The sequence below is a fragment of the Pseudorca crassidens genome, chromosome 2, assembly GCF_039906515.1.
Source record: "Pseudorca crassidens isolate mPseCra1 chromosome 2, mPseCra1.hap1, whole genome shotgun sequence".
Taxonomy (NCBI): Eukaryota; Metazoa; Chordata; class Mammalia; order Artiodactyla; family Delphinidae; genus Pseudorca; species Pseudorca crassidens.
In genome coordinates, this window is record NC_090297.1 from 128,929,574 (window position 1) to 128,951,958 (window position 22,385).

Here is a 22,385-nt window from a genome sequence, read left to right on the forward strand (position 1 = left end):
ACTTTAAAAATATTGCCCACCATCTTTTGGCTTGCAATATTTCTGAAGAGAAGTCTGTTATGATTATTATTTTTGTTTCTCTGTAAATAATGTATCTTTTTTCTCTGACTGCCTTTAAAATTTTCTCTTTACCAATGGTTTTTAGGAATTTGATTTTTATGTGCCATGGTGTAGTTTTCTTTGTGTTTCTTTGGCTTGAGGTTTGTTGAGCTTCCTGAATCTGTGGCTTTACAGTTTTCATCAAATTTAGAAATTTTTCACCCATTATTTTCTTCAAATATTTTTTGTTCCTCCCTCTCTCTCTCTCCCCTCTCTTTTACGAACTTGTATATTAAGGCACTGAAGTTGTCCCACAGCTCACTAATGTTCTGTTTATTTATTTAGTTTTTTCTTTTTAGTCTTGTTCTGTCTGTGCTTCATCTCGGATAGTTTCTATTGCTACATCTTCAAGTTCACTAGTCCTTTCTTATGCTGTGTCTCATCTGATGTTAATTCCATCCAGTGTATTTTTCATCTCAGACATTGTGGGTTTCATCTCTAGAAGTCTGATTTAGGTCTCTTTTATATCTACCATGTCCAGTGGTGTGCTGATAAACCAGCTTTCCAAAATTAAAAAAGGCCTGATTTGTAGCATTTGCCAACTTCATGTGCAAACACTCCCACAATAACTAATTCAAAGCTACCAAAGGTTTAACCACTAGCATGCAAAATTCCTAATTATTTAACAACTGGCTCTCATAAGCTGATGGGAGCAATCATACCCCATACTCAATCTTTCTTCTAATTTTTTGAACCAATGGAATATAGTTACAACAACTGTTTGTTTGTTTTTTTGCAGTACGTGGGCCTCTCACTGTTGTGGCCTCTCCTGTTGCAGAGCACAGGCTCTGGATGTGCAGGCTCAGCGGCCACGGCTCACGGGCCCAGCCACTCCGCGGCATGTGGGATCTTCCCGGACCAGGGCATGAACCCGTGTCCCCTGCATCGGCAGGCGGACTCTCAACCACTGCGCCACCAGGGAAGCCCTTCTGTCTAGTTTTTTAGTTGGTTCAGGCAGAAAGGTAAATCTAGTTCCTGCTACTCCATCTTAACTCCAGGAGTTATATAGAGGGACCCAGTGTTCCTGATGAGTTCATGGAGCTGCGGGCCAGCCCTGGACTTCTTTTACTTAAGAGCATAAACCCAAATTTAAGAACATGTGACACACTAATTTAACCACAAATTGATATAGAAAGAATTATACAACTATATGTTTTTTTAAAGCAGCTGTTTAATAGATTCCATTGCATCAAAATCCAAACTGATCACATTAAATGACACTATTTTTTTTAATCCAAGCAGAACTGAATCTGATTAAGATTCTACTTTTTTTCCTTTGGTGTCTTTGAAACACATAACAATTAAAAATGTATAGCTGGGGGTTCTCATTATTACTATTCTTAAGATACTCTACGTAGCTGAAAAGAAAGTAAATCTCTGCTTTCCAGTGTTTGATCTGAGTATATGAAATATCAGAATATTCAGATTCTATTTATCTTTACAAAAACTCTCCTGAATGATAAGATAAATACCAGGATAATATAGAATTTCTGATAACTCAGTGCCTGATTGTGGATCAATATCCAGGCTGTTTATTTCTGTTCTTTGTGCTTCATTATTGTAGCCAATAAAGAAAGCAAAGAAAATAAAAGGCAAGTAAGTTATAATCATCTTATATTACTACTTGTTACTAACTTTGACTATGACAGAAGACACAAAATACTGGTTACACAGGTTTGAAGATTATTATTAGCACATCTGATTTAGCTGGTCAAGAAACACTTTAATTCTTCGCTCAGATTCAGTGAGTCAACCAGGAGCAAGTAAAGCATAACGTTTATTGTATGAAGTTTTGAATTTGATGTATAGTTATTTTTAATAGTAAAACACCATAAGAATTACTCCCCACATTTTTTATTGGCTTAATGTGAACTAACTTATATTCACTAATTCACTGTAAAATTTGGAAAAGGAAAGAATGAAACAAAAATCATCTGTAATTCCACGACCCAGATAAAACCATTTGAATGTTGAAGTCTTTTTCAAAGCATATAATTCCTTTTACTTAATTGAGGTCATACTAAAACTTTGTATTTTATTCCTTTACAAGCTCCCATTCCAGATTTGTTTTAAAGTAAAAATTGTTTGAGCCCTGTGCATTCTTTTAAAATAGGTAATGAATAGACAAGTTCCTTTTAACTTACATGTGAACATCCACTACTTTTTTCAGTGGGTCAGGCCACCTCAGACTTAACTTGTGCAGGTTTTATAGTGCACAAGGGTGCCACATCAAATGAAACACCAGTCACACTGTAGGAACTGCAGTTTTGTATATTATTATGGTAATTTTAGGCATATGGCAAAACATATTTTTCCTTAAAAAAGTAATGTATTAAGACAATTAGATAGAAAGGATCATTTTTATCTAATTCACACAAAGGTAAAGAGGTCACTAGGTAAGGATGTCACTGAATCCAGAACATGCATCACCTTAGTATTATTGACATAAAGAAAATATCAACTAAATCAAATACCTTTACTAGTTTTCTTTTAAAGAAATAGAAGACTTCTACTCCTTTTCTGAAAAAATTTTTGAATATGGAAACAGCAATAAATAAAGTTTATAGTTTATTAGAGCCTCTTACACTCAAGAGATTGCACACAAGGGAGCAGGAAGATAACGAGGTAAATAAAACAAGTGGCAAATACAAATGGCTAAAAGAGAAAAAGAGACGAAGAAAAGATAGAAAAAACTGTACCTATGGGGAAAAAAAGAGAGAAAGAGGACAGGATCAGACTCTGAGAAATATCTGGCACAATTTAGAATATCACCAGCAAAAGTGTCAATACCTCTTATGTTTTCTCAACTGTAAGTATAAATGGGTGTAAAAATGGGACTATCACCTCTCTGGTGGGTTGTCCCGCCCCAGTTGTAAGGCAACATTTTTCCACTACATATAACTGAAACCTCAAAATTGGTTAAATATTTCTGAGTCAAAAACAGAAATCATAGCATCTAACCATTTTATGTTTTTACTGCTGTGTTAATAAAACAGGATATTTCACAGTGAAATTACTTCTGTGTTAAAAAACAGGATATTTCAGGGCTTCCCTGGTGGCGCAGTGATTGAGAGTCCGCCTGCCGATGCAGGGGACACGGGTTCGTGCCCCGGTCTGGGAGGATCCCACATGCCGTTGAGCGGCTGGGTCTGTGAGCCACGGCCACTGAGCCTGTGCGTCCGGAGCCTGTGCTCCGCAACGGGAGAGGCCACAACAGTGAGAGACCCGCGTACCGCAAAAAAAAAAAAAAAAAAAAAAAAAAACAGGATATTTCAGAGTGCAATTACCTTTTACCAAATAAGATGGGAAGTAATGAGAACCCCAATCCTCTTGGAAATAAGCTTTTATTGAATATCATATTTGCCAGACTAATACTTTCACCCCATTTCTTTTAAATAAACTACAACTCCCTCTCCCACATGCCCAAGGTTAGCTGCTCCAAAATAAAGGCAGTTCTAACAAGAGGTACCTAGGCCTTGGAAAAGTGCCATTAGAGGTAGAGACGAATCTCTACCTTGTGGCTTAAAACTCAATGGAATGGAAGAATGCTTACTTTTATCACCTTCTAGAAAGATAACATTTTCTCTTGAAAAAAATTATTTGAGATTATTTATCCCAGATCCCGGGTTGCCTTATCCACTTTGCATACTTCAATCAATGTTCATCTCCAAGGAAAAAAAGCACAAATATCTACTCTGCTGGATACACAATTCGTGCAAGAAAAATATTATCAAAAGGAAATAATTTATCCTCATATCTTCAAAATAAGAGAGAGAAATAAATCTGACATACCAATAGTTTTCAGTGAATTCACAGAGTGAACAGGATCTGTCATGCCAAGGGTCATGCTAAAGAGGAGGCAAGATTGCAAATCCCATGAATCTTTATTGAATTTCAGAACCACATATCCAATTACGATGAATGCCGTAGAGAAGCTAATTAATCCGGTTAACATAACCTGTGAAACGAATTCATAACACAGTATTAGATTTAACACCTAAACATGGTATGACTGCATTTACTCTTGCAAGAATCAGATCTCATTATATATTTTATACAGTTACTCAGGAAGATAAATGTAAAAGGTATTCTAGTTTACCTGCCTCAAAGAAACCATCCCTTCCAAACAAATGAAATTCTACCTATGAAAAGACCAATTCACCCATCTTTCTTGTTGCTATTCCAGCTTAACAGTTCTCCACATCAGAATGTTCTAAAATGGAATGCAAATTTTTCTTGCTTCCGTGTAGAATATTTCCTGGTGTTTCTGAAGTGATGATCTGCAGGGCTCCAGGCAGAAAAAAAGGTAAAACAGTGGGCAAAAAGCACATGCCAGCTGATTTGGCTCCCTTACTAAGTGCTTTCTGGAAGAAGCCATGGTCAGCAAACTTTTGTATACATTTCATTGCCCAACGGTTTTCTAACACTACCACATCTGTCAGGGATGCTGGGAAATGTAGCACTATTTTACACTGGGCCCACTACCATTCTATACAAAATACAGTAAGTCACTCTGTTAGTGAGAAAGAAAGGAATAGGCAATCAAAATGCCTGCCTTAAATACAGCAACAGAATGCAAAACTTTTAAACAAGCAGAAGGAACAAAAGGGATAAAGAAAACTGAATCAGTTGATTTTTTTAAATTTATCTTTAATTTACATACAGTAAAATTCACTCTTCTGATGTATAGTTATATGAGTTTTGACAAATGCATACAGTCATGTAAACATGACCAAAATGAAAAAACAAAGCAGATCCATCACCCCAAAAAATTTCTTCATGCTGTCCCTTTGTAGTCAATTTCTTCCCTCATTCCCACTCCCTGGCAACCAATGATCTGTTTTCCAAAGCTATAGTTTTGCCTTTGCTAGAAGGAAGGTCTATGAATGGACGAATGGAATTATACAGTATGTACCCTTTCGAGTCTGGTCGAGTCTTAGCATAATGCATTTGAAAGTCTTCCATATTGTGCCTATCAATAGTATTCCATTGTAAGATGTGCCACAATTTCTTTATTCATCACTGGCTGAGTAACATTTGAGCTGTTTCCAGACTTCTGTGATTTTTTTTCTTTCTTTTTCTTTTTTGGCTGAGCTGCACAGTTTGCAGGATCTTAGTTTCCCGACCAGGGATCAAATCCACGCCCTCTGCAGTGGAAGCGCTGAGCCCTAACCACTGGACTGCCAGGGAATTCCCCAGACTTTTGAGATTATGAATAAAGCTGCCATAAAGATTCACACAGAGGTTTAGTATAAATTAAGTTTTCATTTCTCTTGGATAAATACATAAGAGTGGAATTGCTGGGTCATAAGGCAAGTGTATATTTAACTTTATAAGAAACTCCCAGACTGTTTCTCAAAGTGACTGTACCATTGTGCAATCTCACCAGCAATGTATGAGAGTTCTAGGTTCTCTGCATTCTTACCACCACTTGGTATTAATCAGGTTTGTTATTGCTGCTGCTGCCATTCTAATAGGAATGTCAGTGGTATCTCAGTATGGTTTTAATTTATATTTCCCTAATAACATTTAAGATGTTGAGCATCCAATAACAAAAAAACAAACAACCCAATCCAAAAATGGGCAGAAGACCTAAATAGACATTTCTCCAAAGAAGATATGCAGACTGCCAATAAACACATGAAAGAATGCTCAACATCATTAATCATTAGAGAAATGCAAATCAAAACTACAATGAGATATCAACTCACACCAGTCAGAATGGCCATCATCAAAAAATCTAGAAACAATAAATGCTGGAGAGGGTGTGGAGAAAAGGGAACACTCTTGCACTGCTGGTGGGAATGTGAATTGGTACAGCCACTATGGAGAACAGTATGGAGGTTCCTTAAAAAACTACAAATAGAACTACCATATGACCCAGCAATCCCACTACTGGGCATATACCCTGAGAAAACCATAATTCAAAAAGAGTCATGTACCAAAATGTTCATTGCAGCTCTATTTACAATAGCCAGGAGATGGAAACAACCTAAGTGTCCATCATCGGATGAATGGATAAAGAAGATGTGGCGGGCTTCCCTGGTGGCGCAGTGGTTGATAGTCTACCTGCCGATGCAGGGAACACAGGTTTGTGCCCCAGTCCGGGAAGATTCCACATGCCGCAGAGCGGCTGGGCCCGTGAGCCATGGCCGCTAAGCCTGCGCATCCGGAGCCTGTGCTCCGCAACGGGAGAGGCCACAACGGTGAGAGGCCCGCGTACAGCAAAAAAAAAAAAAAAAAAAGATGTGGCACATATGTACAATGGAATATTACTCAGCCATAAAAAGAAAGGAAATTGAGCTATTTGTAATGAGGTGGATGGACCTAGAGTCTGTCATACAGAGTGAAGTAAGTCAGAAAGAGAAAGACAAATACCGTATGCTAACACATATATATGGAATCTAAGAAAAAGAATATCAGGAAGAACTTAGGGGTAAGACAGGAATAAAGACACAAACCTACTAGAGCATGGACTTGAGGATATGGGGAGGGGGAAGGGAAAGCTGTGACGAAGTGAGAAAGTGGCATGTACATACTACCAAATGTAAAATAGATAGCTAGTGGGAAGCAGCCGCATAGCACGGGGAGATCAGCTCGGTGCTTTGTGACCATCTAGAGGGGTGGGATAGGGAGGGTGGGAGGGAGGGAGACGCAAAGGGAAGAGATATGGGAACATATGTATGTGTATAACTGATTCACTTTGTTATAAAGCAGAAACTAACACACCATTGTAAAGCAATTATACTCCAATAAAGATGTAAAAAAAAAAAAAAGATGTTGAGCATCTTTCCAAGACATTTACATATCTTCCTTGATGTTTCAAATCTGCTAAAATCTTTTTCCCTTCTAAATCTATTTTTAATCACAACAAATATTACCCCCAAAATCCAAAAAAAGCCCAGCAGAGATTCTCAACCTGGATAAAATAACAAAATCCAACTGTATATTATCAAAAAGACATCTAAGCATAAGGACATCAAAATCTTGAAAGTAAAAGAATGGAAAATTTTTAGCAGGTAAATACTAACCAAAAGAAAGCTTGTATAACTATAATAATACCAGATGAAATTGACTTAAGGCAAAGGCATTATTTGGGACAAAAGGGTAACTAAATAATGAGGAAAAAATTAGGAAAATAACAATACTTCAACAAAAATCAAAGAGTTGATATACAAAACACATTCTCTGATCACAATGTGACAAGAGAAATGATAATTTAGAAGCCATATTTGGACATTTAAAAATGACTTTTAAATAATTAACAGGTCAAAGAAAATAGTATAATAAAATTTAGGTAGGAGGGATAAAAATGAAAACACTAAAATCTAAACATTTGAGGTGAATATAAAAGAGTTGTTACAGGAAAACTTAAAACTTTAAATGTACAAAATGCAAAAATAAAAAAGCTAAAAGTCAATCAACTAATACCTAGCTCAAGATGTTAGAAAAGTACAGAATAAAATCAAAGAAAATAAAACATTTTGAAAAGAAAAATAAAATAATCTGGCAAGCATGATTAAGAAAAGAAAGAGAGAGAGAATGCATAAATAAAACAACCAGAGCAGTGAAAATGTACAAATCTACAGATAGACAGCTGAGAGGAAGTCAGAGGTGGGATTAGGATCCAGGTTCTGCCGTTTATCAGCCTTGTGACCTCTGAACTACACTCTGCTTATATGTGAAATGGAGATAATAACTCAGTGCCTAGTCACAGTGGTCACTCAGCAAATATTCATTCCTTCTCCCTCCCCTCAACTCTCTTTAATTAGTGGTTTTGCAGAATGAAGGGGATAAAACAACTAAAAATGTGAGATTTATGAATTATTAATCTTCTTTGTAGAGAGTCAGATTCTCTGTCAACATGAATAAGCAAGAATGGACCATAATTTGTCTTAAAATGTGTTCTTACCTGCCAAAACACATTCTTGAGTATATAGAAGTCCACATTCAAAGCAGCCATAAATATAATTAAAGGTGAAAAATAACAATAAATTGAAAAACTTGGTGTTCTTAGAAGAGGGTAGACGACTTGATGCATCTAAAGTAACAAAGGCAAACAAGAAATTAGTTTGCTACCATTCTGAAGTATTAGAAATTAAGTTGATGCTCTGTCAATCAATATAAATTTTATAATATTCCAATTTGCAACTAATGAGAGATTATCTACAAGGCCAGTCCTGGGGGTCTTGTGGTAGATTTCTTGATCTAACTAACCATCCACATGAGTTAAATGCATAGTCCTCTACTCACCAGAAATGTGTGTGAGTTTAGGCTACACAAACATTGCTTGTGGTAAGTAATCAGTATTTTCAAAAGTCGTACTTCACCATCGGTGATCCCTGAGGTGATTTTAGGTGGTTCACAGATAGGTACTTCTTATTTGACTGTTAGATAATTATCTTAATTTGCATAAGAGGAAAAAAAGAACTGTGCATGGATACTTGTGATTTCACAGATATTTGCTTAGGATTTTAAAATCTTTCAGTGAGTCAAGGAGAGAAAAATAATACCTAGATAATAGTACAGATCGTGTATATAGGACATAAATCATGAAGGTTATACACAGATGAATGGAAAACACTAACAACAACAATGACTGAAGTGCTATAAATATTCCCTCCTAAAAAGTCTTTGGCCCAATTAACAGTTTAATCTTCATTGCTTAACATCTCTGTGCCTCAGTTTTCTCATCAGTAAAATGGGAACAGAGTACCTACTTCCATTGGGTTGCTGTGAGGATGAATGAATTAACTCAAGAGTTAATAATAAGTTAATAAATTTACTAAAAAGAAAACAAAGAACTTAAAAGGGAGCCTGGCATATAGTTAACACTAAAAAGATGTTAGTTGTGTGGTGTTTCAGAAGAATAACAAGAGGCTTTTACAATCCTAAATAGGTACAAGCATTGTCTCCACTTCTTTTTAAATAAAAGAATGAGTGGAGACAAATTGTTGTTGATCACACAGCTATACATTTGAAATCATGTCAATAAATTAAATTAATGAAGTTTTTCTTGGATCTATATTATGTTTCCTATGATGCACGCTTTGCATTTAATCTGGCAGTTAGAAAATAGTAACCTTGCTTCCTCATGACAGTAACTGTTGCCTTTTGTAACTACACTCTCCGAGGGTGCTGAAGACAATAGCAGGAGAGAGTCCAGCGTATGTACAGGGGAAGGAAACAAGAGTAAGGACCAAAGGCAGGTGACGAAGAACCCAAGAATGCAATCACATTTTACTCACTTCCAAATTACTGCTTTAAGTCTCTCTAATTTGTTTCCTTTCTTGGATGGTTTTTCATTTTCAAAAATTTAACACCAGATAAATTTTTCTCAGTAGCTTGTCACATAAAAGAAATAATAATTCCACTCATTCAGGGATGGGGATGGGAGTTGACCTTGTTTTTGGTCTTTGTTCTTTATGCTATTCTCTAAGTTTTCGTATGTACGTCACCTCAACAAAATTGTAGGCCAGCTGTCCTATCAAAAATCCAACAAGAGAAAGAATCGTCAAGACAATGACTTCAGAATTCTTTAAAAATGCCCTCAGAAGTCCTAAAAAAAAAAAATACATGTATGTGTTATTTGGACATAAGGTATGGTTTAAAAACAATTTAATATTACCTCTCTCTAGGTATTTGACTTTAAACTTCCTCTGAATGTCATATCATCATGAATAAACAACTGACAGCTGTCTCTTAGTATAAGACACACATAATGAAGTTCCAACAACCTCCCATTTGCCCACCCAGTGGCACGTTAGGATCACTGTATGGGTATCTTGCCTATGGATCTGATGATGAGAAATTATGAAAAACCAAATTTCATACCTATAAAGTATGCCTTATATTAATCATTACTCCTCCTAAGCTACAGTAACATATATTCTATAGTTTTCTTAAAAACCAGAAATACTTTTAACTGAGATCTAACCATAGGGAAAACTGCCTTCACCAGCAAGTGTGAAAAGACACTAGCTATCCTATTTATATGCATTTTCTTGCCTTAAAACTCCCTACTCTAAGATTATTCAGCTCATCACCTCCTGAGGCAATATATCGACTATAATCCAATTAATTTATGCCTAAAGGCAAGACTCATTGGCATCTCAGAGACTGCATTTCCTTCCTTCCAGCCAGAGGTCATGACAAATCAGTAAATATTTTTTGAACACTTCTTATGCATAAGGCTAGCCAAAGAAATGTTTCTCAAACTATTTCTGCAATACCCTTTACTGCTGGAGCACTTGTCTCTATGTAATCATAAAGGATCCAAAGCTAGCGAAATACATGGTCAACAGCACCTTCTAGTACCAAAAGGGACCAAGGTCACTAATGAGTGTTTTAAAGACCCCAGAGAAAGCAATTTCTTTCCCTGAAATGAGTAAAATTGAAGTTCTTCATGTGTATTTGCTTCGTTGTTTGTTTCTTTATAGTCTTCCTAGTTCCAGAAAGGATTTTAAAGCAGCTGACATTTTTCCCAAATAAAAAAATTTTTAAGGGGACTAGAAAATTTTCTCTAATCGCTAGCATTGAATTATGGAATAACGCATCTGTGTTTTTTAATACGTTATTTTATCTGCATGAGTATCATTCACCATACCTATTGAATTCTTAACCATTGTTTAAGAGTCCTTACAGGTGAAGCTTTTCCTATTCCCCACTATGGGGTGGGTGGGTGGTGCATCTTCCCTAAAGAAAAATCACATAAAAGCTATACTAGAATGGACAAAATTGATGATGTTAACTAAGCAAGTTGTAATCCATATATCTGAGTTCTATTTGCCCCATTTGCCCTCCCCTCATCCCAGATATTTTGGGCACGTTAGGCCTGGCAGGCCATCAGGCAGCCAAGCATGTGAGGCTCTCCCTCTCCCTTGTTACCAGAGATTCTGGACCATACCTTTATAGTTATACTAATGACGATGCATTGTAATTATCTGTCTGCCTGTCTCCCCCACGAGAGGGCTCCTTGAGCTTAAGGACTATCTTATTCTCCACACTGCTGTGCTCAGCAAATGTCACTGAATGAAGGAGCACAGTATAGGTGATACTTACAAATAAATGAAACAAGACTAATAGCATTCAGTAGCATCTTATAATTTCACTGGCCCCCTTCTTTTGTTATTGTTGTGATTACATTCTGCACTAGGAAAGGTTCAGAGGGCAGAGGAGAGATGAGGTATAAAAACAACCACCTTGGGGCTTCCCTGGTGGCGCAGTGGTTGAGAGTCCGCCTGCCGATGCAGGGGACACGGGTTCGTGCCCTGGTCTGGGAGGATCCCACATGCCGCGGAGCGGCTGGGCCCGTGAGCCATGGCCGCTGAGCCTGCGCGTCTGGAGCCTGTGCTCCGCAACGGGAGAGGCCACAACAGTGAGAGGCCTGCATACCCAAAAAAAAACAAAAAAAAAAACAAAAAGAAACCAACCACCTACCTCCCAAAACAACAGTGGAACATACAAGAATTGGGAAATGCTCCTTTGTTGGCATGTAGTCAGCTGACCGTCCACAGAGTAAATCAGTCTGGTTACCTTCTTTTTGCACCCAGAAGGACACGTTTGCTTTTGCCATTGCTTTTTCAGTCCCAATTGATGAACCTGGATGAGAGTTACTGTTGACATTTTCACTAGTACAGACTAATCCGTTATGATACACAAAAAAGAAGAAAATGAGACTTGCCAGGACCCAATCCATCCACATTCTTTCTACCTAAGATTATACCATAGTCAGATATAAGCACATTTCTTCTTGCCACAAGGTACATGTTAATACTGCCTGTTCCACCTTTGCTCTAAGAACATTAACAGCAGTGTTAGTGTTTCTTCCTCATACTGCTCCGTGTGTACGGGGGAGGGATTGTATTGATTTTTGCACATACCATGTATTGTACGATTTTGCCTTCCCCACTGGACAGTGAGTTTCTTGAGGGTCAAGGCTGACTACTGATTTTCCTTAAGGCTGTGCACACAGTATGCGGCACACAACAGGCTCTCCATAAATATGTGATGAACTGAACTCTTTGAGGGGGAACTCTTTCTCCACGGGTACAAATCATTCTAGAATTTTCTTTTACTACTGCCATCCCTTGTCCCTTTTTTCTTCTCTCAGGCCCCTCCAAATCCAAAATGGCAAATGAGAAACAAGGTCAAAGCTGAGTCACGTCAGTTAAGGTCGGGGATGGGGAAGGATGTGAACTAACCTCAAAACAAAGGAAGAGACAAAAGTTGAGGTTTGCTCATATGGTAGCTTTGAGTGAATTAGGAAAAGTCTCCCTTGCTAACAACAGGGCACATGGCTTGGCACATGAATAACAGGCTGGACTTCAGCCCCAATACCCACCTCCATCACAGCTGCCCCTTTGTGGAGGACATAGCTTGCACAAATCTATGTGGGGTCCTGAGAAGAGCTCATTCCCTTTTTCTTTTCCTTGCAGCTAGAGTTAACCTAAAATTCCTGGAGGCTCCTGAAGTATCCCCATTATTTGTGGAGCTCATCTTTGGATATTTATTTTGCATTTGTTTGGTCTGCAAGCCACAATGATTTTGGTGTGAAGCAGAGGGTGGGCCAGAGATGGGATTCAAAACGTTGTATCTTCAAACCTGTCCCTCAAGTAGCACTTCACATCCTTGCCACCTTCACAGCCCACTCATCATTACAGCATCACTCTCAAATCAAGTTCTCTAAACTGTTAAGACCAGCAATACCTTCTGCCAAAGCTAAGCAGGTTCAGAGTTGAAATCAAGATGAAGGCACTCGAAAATCATAAAAAATCCTCAGCTCTGTGTCTGTTTGCCACAGACAGTACTGCCAACTGATTTCACATGAAAGCCATTTTCATGCCTAATTCCTATTGGTTTCTTGCCAACTTACTTTCATTCTGATTGGTTACACACATTATCCCCACCCCCAATCCAGAAGAGGCTAAGTGATCCCAGTTCCAGGGAAATTTGCATTTCTTAATGTTCAAGCTGTGTCTATATATACAACTGTTTTAACTGATTTTCTCTGCCTGATGTAATGGCTGAAATGGTCATGGACCATGCAGACGGAACCTCCTCCTATACGGTTTCTTAATATATACTGTTTTTCTTTCTTCAACCCTAACCCTTTTCAACACTGCTTTGTCTCCCCTCTGACTCTTTCATTCATCATTTTCTGTTTTCTCTTTTTCCATCTCTCTTTTCTTCTCAGTGGAGTTTCGCCTTTTCCTCCTTAACTCCTATTTGTCATTGGGTTTTGGTCCTTGAAGAAACAATATCACCCATTCTTCACAGGACAAATGCATCCCAAATTCTGTGATGCCTAACATGATATCTTTACCTCAAATCTAATCATTAAAAACAAATACAGCATAAATTTAAACAAATGAACAAGCTATTAATTTGTAGTTTACTTTCAAGGAAGTTATTTTGTGACAATGAAATTCTACCCTCTCATCCCTGTGCCACACTAATCAAATCCTCTTCCCCTGGGCACCAAGGATAATACCACAGCAGTGAGATTACTAACTCTGTCGTCGATCTTCTCCATCACTATATCAAGGAAACGTGAACAAACGAAAGTCCCAATTCCTACTTGAGACTAAGTAGTATCAGTCAACAGCTCTATGTCTCCCTCTGACTGCAGCAACCACCACTGGCACTCACATGTCATTCCCCTAAAATAGATGCTTGACAGCATTTTGTTGCTGTCATCTGGTATGGTTCCTTTAAGCCACTGGGTCCACCCCTACCATAAATCCCAAGGACCATGTTGAAAAAAAAATGTCTTATTCTCAGGCTGTCTCCTGAGAGACCCATTCTTTACTCATTCCCATCCTGCCCTTACTGAACTCTTCTGGTTACCAAGTTCACTAACTTTTCTCCCATTTTCATCTTAACCTTATCTACATTGTTTGTCACCTTGATTTCTCTCCTCCTCAGGTCACTTTGAGTCATGTCCTTCCAGTTCTATCTAGTTCCTATCCCACTGCTGTCCTCTCAGGCTCACCTGGGTCACCTAGACCCTCCAGGTAAGACTCATACAGTTTCACATTTCCAAAGTCAGATTCTCCATGGCTTTTGGAAAAATACTCATACCTCAAGAAAACTTGAACAAAATTCATAGAGTCGGCTCTAGATTACATATAGTTCTGAGAGCTACAGATAGCACATAACTAAAATACACAGAGATGACCACATTTCTCTACATAACAGTATTTCCCATAGAGCAAAAAAGAAAGCAATAATAAATGTATATTTCACTATTTTTGGTAGAGCCAGTTGAACAGACGTTGGTGGCTTTGAATGTTGAGAGGTGAGAGGCTTTCCAGTGTGTTTCCCCCAAACTCCATCTTTTGACGATAGACTATACTGTCTAAGACAGGCACATGACAGGTTGATTAGTCATAGTTCCCCAACCCCCTAACACTGTGATTGGTTCAGAGCATGGGACTCAGACAAGACCAATCAGATGATGCCTTGATATATATACCATTATTGGGAGAGAGCTGCTCTCTTTCCATTTGAGTTTAGTTGTGGTGATGACTGCCTAGAACAGCTAGAGGCCACCTTCCCAGCTGCACTGAGAAAGCACACCTCAAGTCTGAGACTGAGAAAAGCTTTGCTGAGTCTGAAAGTTTCCATGACACACCACCTGGATATCTCTGAGGTCTTAAAAAATGACCTCACAATCCTGCCTGAGATTTTACCTTTTCTCAGAAGCCGTTTCTTAGTTTGAGAATTTTCTGCCATCTAGAAAGGCTAGAAATGAGAACTAATTTTATTTTCAAACCTAGCAAATACTGAATCCTTTATATTTCTTTTAAATGTTATTTGAAAACTGAACTGTTCCTTTTCAGCTCATCTCTCTCCTCTCATATTTTAGTAGGAGAATCCAGGTAGCAGTTGAACACTGGAAAAGTCCTTAGCAGGATCACTGAGCTCATTACTTAGACAAAAGTGTGGCCAAACTTACCACCATCACATAACAAGGGCCCCTTTTCTCCAGCTTCTAATGATATTTTCCTCTCTTTCCTGTAAATTCCCACTAATAGCCTCCTAGACAGCCTTAAAGATTCTGCTAATAATCTAAGGCTCTGCAGGCTTTCACTAACACTCCCCTCTGGCCCCTTCCAGCATCTGCCTACTACCCAGTCCCAAAATGGCAACGCCACATTTTAGGGTTTGTTATGTCAATTTCTCACTTCCTGGTTCCAAAATTTTTATGCTATACATTGCTGCATAACAAACAGACACAAACCTTAGTAGTTTAGAACAACAATCATTTATTTGGCTGAGATCAACAATTTTGGCAGGGCTCAACAGAGGCTTGTCTCTGCTCCATACAGCATTGGCTGTGGTGGCTCCACTGGAGGATCCACTTCCAAGATGACTCACCTGTATCACTGATGACTGCTGGCTGGAGCTCAGCCAGGGCCTCAGTGCCTGTCCATATGGGTCTCTCCAAGCCAGCATCTCAAGAGAACTAGGTAGAAACTGTATCACCTTTTATCTTTTATGATCTATGGAAATCACATAGTATTACTTCTACTGTAATCACAGGCCTGCCCAGGTTCATGATGAGAGAACAGAGACCCACCTCCCTATGTCAGGAATGTCATGACCGTGGGATGGGAGATGCGACCATCTTGGAAAATACAATCTATCACAAATTAGATGAAACATTGGGATGGACTATCAGCCCTTTATAATTTGGGGCATCATGGTAGCCTAAGTAGCAGTCTGACTGCTTTAGCTCAGTCTAGAGCAGTTCTCAAAGGGTAGACCATATGCCAGTTGTGATTCATAACAAAATTCCATCACATATAGCGAAATGAAAACATAAAAGTCTATAATAAAACTTAATTTATTCAACTTAAAGAGCAGAGCCTTACACTGAAATCATATCTTCCCCTTTTTTGGTGTTAATATGTCTTTTCTTCTCTTAAATGATAGCAATAACAGATAATAGCTGTTTTCTTAATGATGTCATACCAATCTCCTCCCTTTTTTATTTTTTTACAGTTTTCTAATCAATGAAAAAAAATACAAAAGCCTAAGGAACCACTATCTAGAAGTTATCAGAACACTTAATGTAGCCTTTGCTTTACTACCTCTCAAATAATGTGATTTTTAATTTACTAGTATGCACCTTGAAATAGTAATTAATTATTCTGTGGGTGTGTGGAAAAAGTCATGCAGCTACTCGAGTAATAGCTAAAACTCAAAGTATAAGGACCTTTCACACTCCTGTGAATATACTTATAATTCAATGCAACAATAGGTCACAAGACATATCGTATCTCTCAAAACATACTAAAGTAACAGATCTACAGATATAAATGTATATTCAGACTGTCACAACAATGAAATCTTTGAAATGAGATCCAGGAATTCCTTGGTAATCACCAGGTTCATATGCCTAAAAAGTAATGTGGCATTCAAGAAGAAAGTTTAAAAATAGACAATTAGAGAAGAAACTAGATATACAGTCATAATGCTCGACGTGTGTGTGGCTTGTCTTCTGGAGGAGCAGGAGTGGAAATAGGGCACTGACACTAGCAAAATATGGAGAAAAGGATTCAGGATTCATTTCTATTAAGGCGAACAAGCTTTATAGATGAATGAAGACTACTGAGTTCTATGAAAAACGTGGCACCGAAAGAGAATTCATTCAACTATTATTTACTAACTTACTATGTTACAGGTTCTTTAGGAATGAAGAAAAACAAGACAAAGCCCCTACCCTCAAAAAGCTCAATAGTTCACATGTGAACAATTAAATAGAATACAGTATGAAGCTATTAATGCTATGGGTGCCCCAAAGAAGGAGGGATTAATTCTTCCTAACACTGGGGATAGAGGTCATGGAATGGAGAATTACAGATTGCCTCGCCAAGGGTCAGGATTGACTTTTTTTCAGCTTTATTGAGGTATAATTGACAATATAATTGAATATTGTCATATTCAAGATCAAGGCTCAGAAAATGTAGAATTAGAGTAGAAATAACAAAAACGGCACCTGGCCTTTTCCCAAATTATTGCGGTGCTTAAAGATAATAGACTTCTCACAATCTACAATATTAAGAGAACGGAGCAAACAAAGGTCTTCTTTGCACTACTCCATAAACACCCACTGGATCTACCAGAGAGGGGAGTGAGAGTCATTGCCCTTTTCTTCTGCTTAAGGCAACTGAAACTGAATTGCTCATACATAAAAAAAAAATCTCAAAACTTTTAAATTTGTGAGACAGTGTTACCTCAAAATCATGGTTGAGAAAATGCCAACTGACAAGGAATTACCGAATTGCTCATTTCTTTTCCTTCCCCTCAACAACAAAAAACTAGCTTTCAGGATGGGACAAAGAAGAGAATAATTTTCTTTCTATAAAACTTTTCCGGAAAGTCACAGAGTAGTAGAAGGTTCAGGGACTCTTAGACAAAGTAGATAAAAGGACATTCCAAATCACTAATATGAAACCAACAATGATATCTAAAATGTAGGTAATATAAAACAAAAGGAAAATGGCAGGTAGTACAGATATAATAACTATATTGCTAAACCTACTGAGTAGGGGAAATCTAAATATAAAACTAAACAGATTTGTATTTATTAATTTAAAGACAAGGGTGTTAAAGATAAACAGGAAGATTTACTAAGAGACTATATCCCACCTTAAAGGTGAATTTTAATTTGGACATAAAAAAGTAATAGCTGTATAAGCAGAGGACCCTGATTCAAACCATCCTTAATATTTCCTTGCTCCAGAATGTCATCCCATAGCTTCCCTTTTGAGAGAGGGAGAACAAATTTTTCTTCTGGAAATGGCCAACATGTCTTTTTTTTTTTTTAATAGAATTCCTCACCTGAACAGAAATTTCCTGCCTCAGTTACACAGAAAACTGTTAGATTCTCTAAGTAGCTTTTAAAGCTTCCATATGGTCTTTGTGAGTGACTCACAGCCAAGTGCTCTCTGGAAGGAGTACGTGGAACTCACATGAAACTGACTTGCAGAGGCAGAGGCAAGGCCAGAGAGTCTGGACATAAGCATGCTGAATGGGGTAAAACGAAACGAGGGTGATTTAATTTCATACTTAAACATTTTTATAAAACCCCACATCTATTTAACTTCAGTCGGCATGAATAGGTTTGCCTTTATAGATATAGAAGAAGATGCGGCCTTTTATAAGACTTCTTTTCTGACCATGGCTTAGAATACAGATTTGGCACTTTTCACTTGACCTGAAAGGAAGCAGATTTTTAAATTACATTTAATTAGCTTGCTATAGCAAACAAAAATGAAGCCAGTTTTTAAAAACAATGGGCATGAAATAAATCATAATGTCCAAGGCTGAACCAGTCATTAATGAAACCTTGATGTTTGTATGTCAATTCAAGTATTCCCACCTTTTTTTTTAATATTTAAAGCTGTGAGATCACACTTATATAATCAGTATTACTGTTCCTAATTCAGCCATGTGAATAAACTGCTTAACCTCATGTGTCTGCACTTTCTTCATTGTAAAACAAGGGGGTCATTTCAGAGGTTCCATCAAGATCTAACATTTCTATAATATGAACATGCAAGATACTGGGGTGCTTGGAGGGGACAGAGAGGACTTGGGTAAAGAGGCAATTTTTTTTAATTGAAGTATATTATATTTACAATGTTGTGTTAATTTCTGCTGTACAGAAAGTGATTCAGTTATACATATATATGTATATATACATATATATTCTTTTTCATATTCTTTTCCATTATGGCTTATTACAGAATATTGACTATAGTTCCCTCTGCTATACAGTAGAACCTTGTTGTTTATCCATTCTATATATAATAATTTGCATCTGCTAATTACAAACTCCCAACCCATCCCTCCCCTACCCCCCCTTGGCAAACACAAGCCTGTTCTCTATGTCTGTGAGTCTGTTTCTGTTTCGTAGATAAGTTCATTTGTGTCATATTTTAGATTCCACATGTACGTGGTATCATCATATTTGCCTTTCTCTTTCTCTAGGTCCATCCATATTGCTGCAAATGGCATTATTTCATTCTTTTTTACGGCTGAGTAGCATTCTGTTGCATATATGTACCACACCTTTATCCATTCATCTGTTGAGGGACATCTAGGTTGTCTCCATGTCTTGGCTATTGTTAATAGTGCTGCTATGAATATAAGGGTGCATGTATCTTTTTGAATTACAATTGTTTCTGGATATATGCCCAGAAGTGGGATTGCTAGATCACATGGCAACTCTATTTTTAGTTTTTTGAGGAACTTACATACTGTTTTCCACAGTGGCTGCAGCAATTTACATTCCTACCAACAGCACAGGAGGGTTCGCTTTTCTCCACACCCTCTCCAGCATTTGTTTCTTGTAGACTTTTTAATGATGGCCATTCTGACTGATGTGAGGTTGCACCTCATTGTAGTTTTGATTTGCATTTCTCTAATAATTAATGATGATAAACATCTTTTCATGTGTTTATTGGCCATCTGTATGTCTTCTTTGGAGAAATGTCTATTTAGGTCTTCTGCCCATATTTTGATTGGGTTGTTTTTTTGTTATTGAGTTGTATGAGCCATTTGTATATTTTGGAAATTAAGCCCTTGTCGGTGGCATCATTTGCAAATATTTTCTCAAAGCTTTTAAGTTTGATTAGGTCCCATTGGTTTATTTTTGCTTTTATTTCTACTGCCTTGGGAGACTGACCTAAGAAAACATTGCTACGATTTATGTCTGAGAATGTTATTCCTATGTTCTCTTCTAAGAGTTTTATGGTGTCATGTCTTATATTTAAGTCTTTAAGCCATTTTGAATTTATTTTTGTGTATGGTGTGAGGGTGTGTTCTAACTTCATGGATCTACATGTGGCTGTCCAACTGCCAGCACCACTTGCTGAAGAGACTGTCTTTTTCCCATTGTGTATTCTTGCCTCCTATGTCAAAGATTAATCAACCACAGGTGTGTGGGTTTATTTTAGGGCCTTCTATTCTGTTCCACTGATCCATATGTCTGTTTTTGTGCCAATACCATGCTGTTTTGATTACTGTAGTTTTGCAGTATTGTCTGAAGTCTGGGAGGGTTATGTCTCCTGCTTTGTTCTTTTTCCTCAGGATTGCTTTGGCAATTCTGGGTCTTTTATGGTTCCATATAAACTTTAGGCTTATTTGTTCTAGTTCTGTGAAAAATATCATGGGCAATTTGATAGGGATCGCATTAAATCTGTAGATTGCTTTGAGCAGTATGGCCATCTTAACAATATTAATTCTTCCAATCCAAGAGCATGGGATATCTTTCCATTTCTTTGAATCATCTTCAATTTCCTTTATTCATGTTTTATAGTTCTCAGCATATAAGTCTTTCATCTCCTTGGTCAGGTTTATTCTTAAGTATTTTTTTGATGCAATTTTAAAAGGGATTTTCTTTTTACATTCCCTTTCTGACATTTCTTTGTTCGTGTAAAGAAATGCAACCAATTTCTGTATGTTAATCTTGTATCCTGTTACCTTCCTGAATGCAATTATCAGTTCTGATAGTTTTTGTGTGGAGTCTTTATGGTTTTCAATATATAGTATCATGTCATCTGCATATAATGACAATTTTATCTCTTCCCTACCAATATGGATATCTTTTATTTCTTTTTCTTGTCTGATTGCTGTGGCTAGTACTTCCAAAACTATGTTGAATAGAGGTGGTGAGAGTGGGCATCCTGTCTTGTTCCAGATTTTAGCGGGAAGGCTTTCAGCTTTTCACTGTTGAGTACTGTATTGGCTGTGGGTTTGTCATAAATAGCTTTTATTATGTTGAGATAATATTCCCTCTATACCCACTTTCATAAGAGTTTTTATCATGAATGGATGTTGAATTTTATCAAACGCTTTTTCTGCATCTAATGAGAGGAACATGTGGTTTTTGTCTGTTATTGATGTGGTGTATCACACTGATTGACTTGCATATGTTGAACCAACCTTGTGACACTGGGATAAATCCAACTTGGTCATGGTGTATGATGTTTTTTATATGTTGTTGGATTCATTTTGCTAGTATTTTGTTGAGAATTTTTGCATCTATATTCATCAGAGACATTGGCCTGTAATTTTCTTTTTTGGTTGTGTCTTTGTCTGGTTTTGGTATCAGGGTGATAGTGGGAGTGTTCCCTCCTCTTCAGTCTTTTGGAAGAGTTTGAGAAGGATCGGTATAAGTTCTTCTTTGTATGTTTGGTAGAATTCTCCTGTGACGCCATCTGGTCCCGGACTTTTGTTTGTAGGGAATTTTTTTTATAACAGATTCTATTTCACTTCTAGAGATCAGTCTATTCAAATTACCTATATCTTTTTGATTCAGTTTTGGTAGACTGTGTGTTTCTAGAAATGTGTCCATTTGTTCTAAGTTGTCCAATTTGTTGGACAGACTCCTCGTAAAGCCCAAGGTTGTCAAAAAGAGGACCAAGAAGGTCATCAAGCACCAGTCAGATCAATATGTCAAAATTAAGCAGAACTGACAGAAATCCAGAAGCACTGACAACAGGATGCACAGGAGATTCAAGGGCCAGATCTTGATGCCCAACATTGGTTATGGGAGCAACAAGAAAACAAAGCAGATGCTGCCCAGCAGCATCTGGAAGTTCCTGGTCCACAATGTCAAGGAGCTTGAAGCGCCACTGTTGTGCAACAAATCTTACTGTGCTGAGATTGCTCACATCTCCTCCAAGAACCACAAAACCATTGTGGAAAGAGCAGCCCAGCTAGCTACCACAGTCACCAATCCCAACACCAGGCTATGCAGCAAAGAAAATGAATAGAGGGCTTCCCAGGTGGCGCAGTGGTTGAGAGTCTGCCTGCCGATGCAGGGGACACCGGTTCGTGACCCGGTCCAGGAAGATCCCACATGCTGCCGAGCGGCTGGGCCCGTGAGCTATGGCCGCTGAGCCTGCACATCTGGAGCCTGTGCTCCGCAGCGGGAGAGGCCACAACAGTGAGAGGCCTGCATACCGCAAAAAAAAAAAAAAAAAGAAAGAAAGAGAAAATGAATAGATTGCTCATGGGCACATTGTATTTGTGTTAATAAAACCATGAAACTTGACCCAAAAAAAAAAAATCTGTGTACTGATTTATTTAAGTAATTTACTTTCCAATTGTGATTTTCTCTTTCCTATAGATTCTTGCTTCTTTTCTATTTAGAGAAGACCTTTCAATATTTCCTTTAGAACAGGTTTAATATTGCTGTATTCTTTTAGCTTTTGCTTGTCTGAGAAATTCTTTATCTCTCCTATTTTAAATGATAATCTTGCCAGGTA

General features: G+C 37.8%; 1 protein-coding gene across 7 annotated transcripts in view; it reads right to left on the bottom strand.

Annotated features, from left to right (window-relative positions):
• Positions 1-22,385, bottom strand: part of LOC137219707 (ankyrin repeat domain-containing protein 45-like) — a 150,938-nt gene that overhangs the window by 79,884 nt on the left and 48,669 nt on the right. For 3 of the 7 annotated variants that reach the window (XM_067728672.1, XM_067728666.1, XM_067728668.1), the window contains exons 6-9: positions 11,539-11,700; positions 9,558-9,658; positions 8,012-8,140; positions 3,892-4,057 (exon numbers count right to left, since the gene is read on the bottom strand). In XM_067728672.1, coding sequence (XP_067584773.1) covers positions 3,892-4,057; positions 8,012-8,140; positions 9,558-9,658; positions 11,539-11,700 — 558 coding nt within the window. The other 4 variants (XR_010941217.1, XR_010941216.1, XM_067728671.1 and 1 more) reach the window with 4 other exon arrangements.